The sequence below is a fragment of the Chrysochloris asiatica genome, unplaced genomic scaffold (assembly GCF_000296735.1).
Source record: "Chrysochloris asiatica unplaced genomic scaffold, ChrAsi1.0 scaffold00419, whole genome shotgun sequence".
Lineage (NCBI taxonomy): Eukaryota > Metazoa > Chordata > Mammalia > Afrosoricida > Chrysochloridae > Chrysochloris > Chrysochloris asiatica.
The window spans coordinates 32,889-34,154 of record NW_006408937.1 but is presented as its reverse complement, the minus strand read 5'-3'; the positions used below and the strand labels follow the sequence as shown (position 1 = coordinate 34,154).

The window sequence follows — 1,266 nt, the reverse complement described above, 5'->3', positions numbered from 1 at the left end:
TGCCTGCGCACCAGGCAGTCTCCTGTGGTGCCTCTGTCTCTTCAAAATGATTGGCTTTGGGGCCAGGACCGGTCTGGCGGGAACCAGTCATGTGAGTTTGTTGGCGCAGGCATCCTGGGCCCCATCGTGCACTGCTGAGGGACGGAGTTTCATGAGGGAAGCTCGTTCTCTAGGTCTAATCTGTCTCCCAAGGACCACAGCACACAAGGAGGCTGTTTGCGCAGGCATTCTTGGGTCACCTGGAGCATTGTGGGCTTATGCTTCATGGCAAAGTGCTCCATGTCTCTTATCTGTTGGTCCCCAGGGTCCACCCAGCAGGGAACAGCCACAGGCCCTCATCCTCAACTAGGTCTGTTTGCACATGCGCACTGGGTCCCATTATGCACTTTGAGGCGGAGTTTCTTGAGGCGCCTCAGTTTTTTCAAAAGCTCCTTCTGGATAGTACTGGTTCGGCGGGAAACAGTAACGTGCCCAACGGCTTCAAGCAGGTTTGCGCAGGCGCAATTGGTAAGAGGTGGAGCTTCATCAGGCTCTTAGGAAAGACTGGGCGGGGCCAACCTGGCGGGAAAGCTTCACGTGCAGGTCTTCTTCCCGGGAATCTGTTTGCGCAGGCGCACTAGGGCGTCCCCTGAGGCTTTAAGGGGTGGAGCTGCACGAGGTTCTCTCAGTCTCTGAGCGGCTGCTGGAGAGGACGGACCTGCTGTGATGAGCTCCGAGGGTGAAGACCGAGGCGCAGCCTGGGGGGTTGCAGAATCGGATGGCGACTTGACCAATGCACCCGGCCAGGACGAAGCTAATGCCCCCCGCGGCGCCAACGAAGCGAGAGAAGGTGGCCCAATTGGCATAGCTCCTCAGCCCCCGCAGGGAATGCACGGTCTGTGGGCTCGGGCAGCCTCAGGGCCCGAGATCGGAGCCCCGGCACCACAAATGCTGCAGTAGTATCCTATTTGAGGGTCTCGGAACGGGGTCACCTAGAAGTGACAACCTGGTGGGGGCAGGGGGCCGAAGGGCGATACTGCCCAGGGTGACCTGAGGGTAACCTGGGGACAACAGGCCAGGGAGGGAAGAGGAGTTGGAGGGGCAGAGCCGGTGTCGTGTGGTGCCTTAACCTCATGCTCCCAGCACCCTCACGGTGCCTTTCCGGACCAATGTGGAGGCAGAGATAGCCCGCGGATCCCTGGTCCGCCAGATGAATATCCATGTGCAGGTGTACGCGGAGATCATGGTGACCGGCAATGTTCTGGCTATGTGAGTGGCTGCGGGGGT

At 59.6% G+C, this 1,266-nt stretch overlaps 1 protein-coding gene across 1 annotated transcript in view; it reads left to right on the top strand.

Annotated features, from left to right (window-relative positions):
- The first annotated feature begins 705 nt into the window (after positions 1 to 705).
- The window catches only part of LOC102822557 (EKC/KEOPS complex subunit LAGE3-like), a 1,088-nt gene continuing 527 nt past the window's right edge, over positions 706 to 1,266 (top strand). Inside the window, exons 1-2 of the mRNA XM_006876851.1 lie at positions 706 to 938; positions 1,123 to 1,248. Coding sequence (XP_006876913.1) covers positions 706 to 938; positions 1,123 to 1,248 — 359 coding nt within the window. The remainder of the gene's footprint in view (positions 939 to 1,122; positions 1,249 to 1,266) is intronic.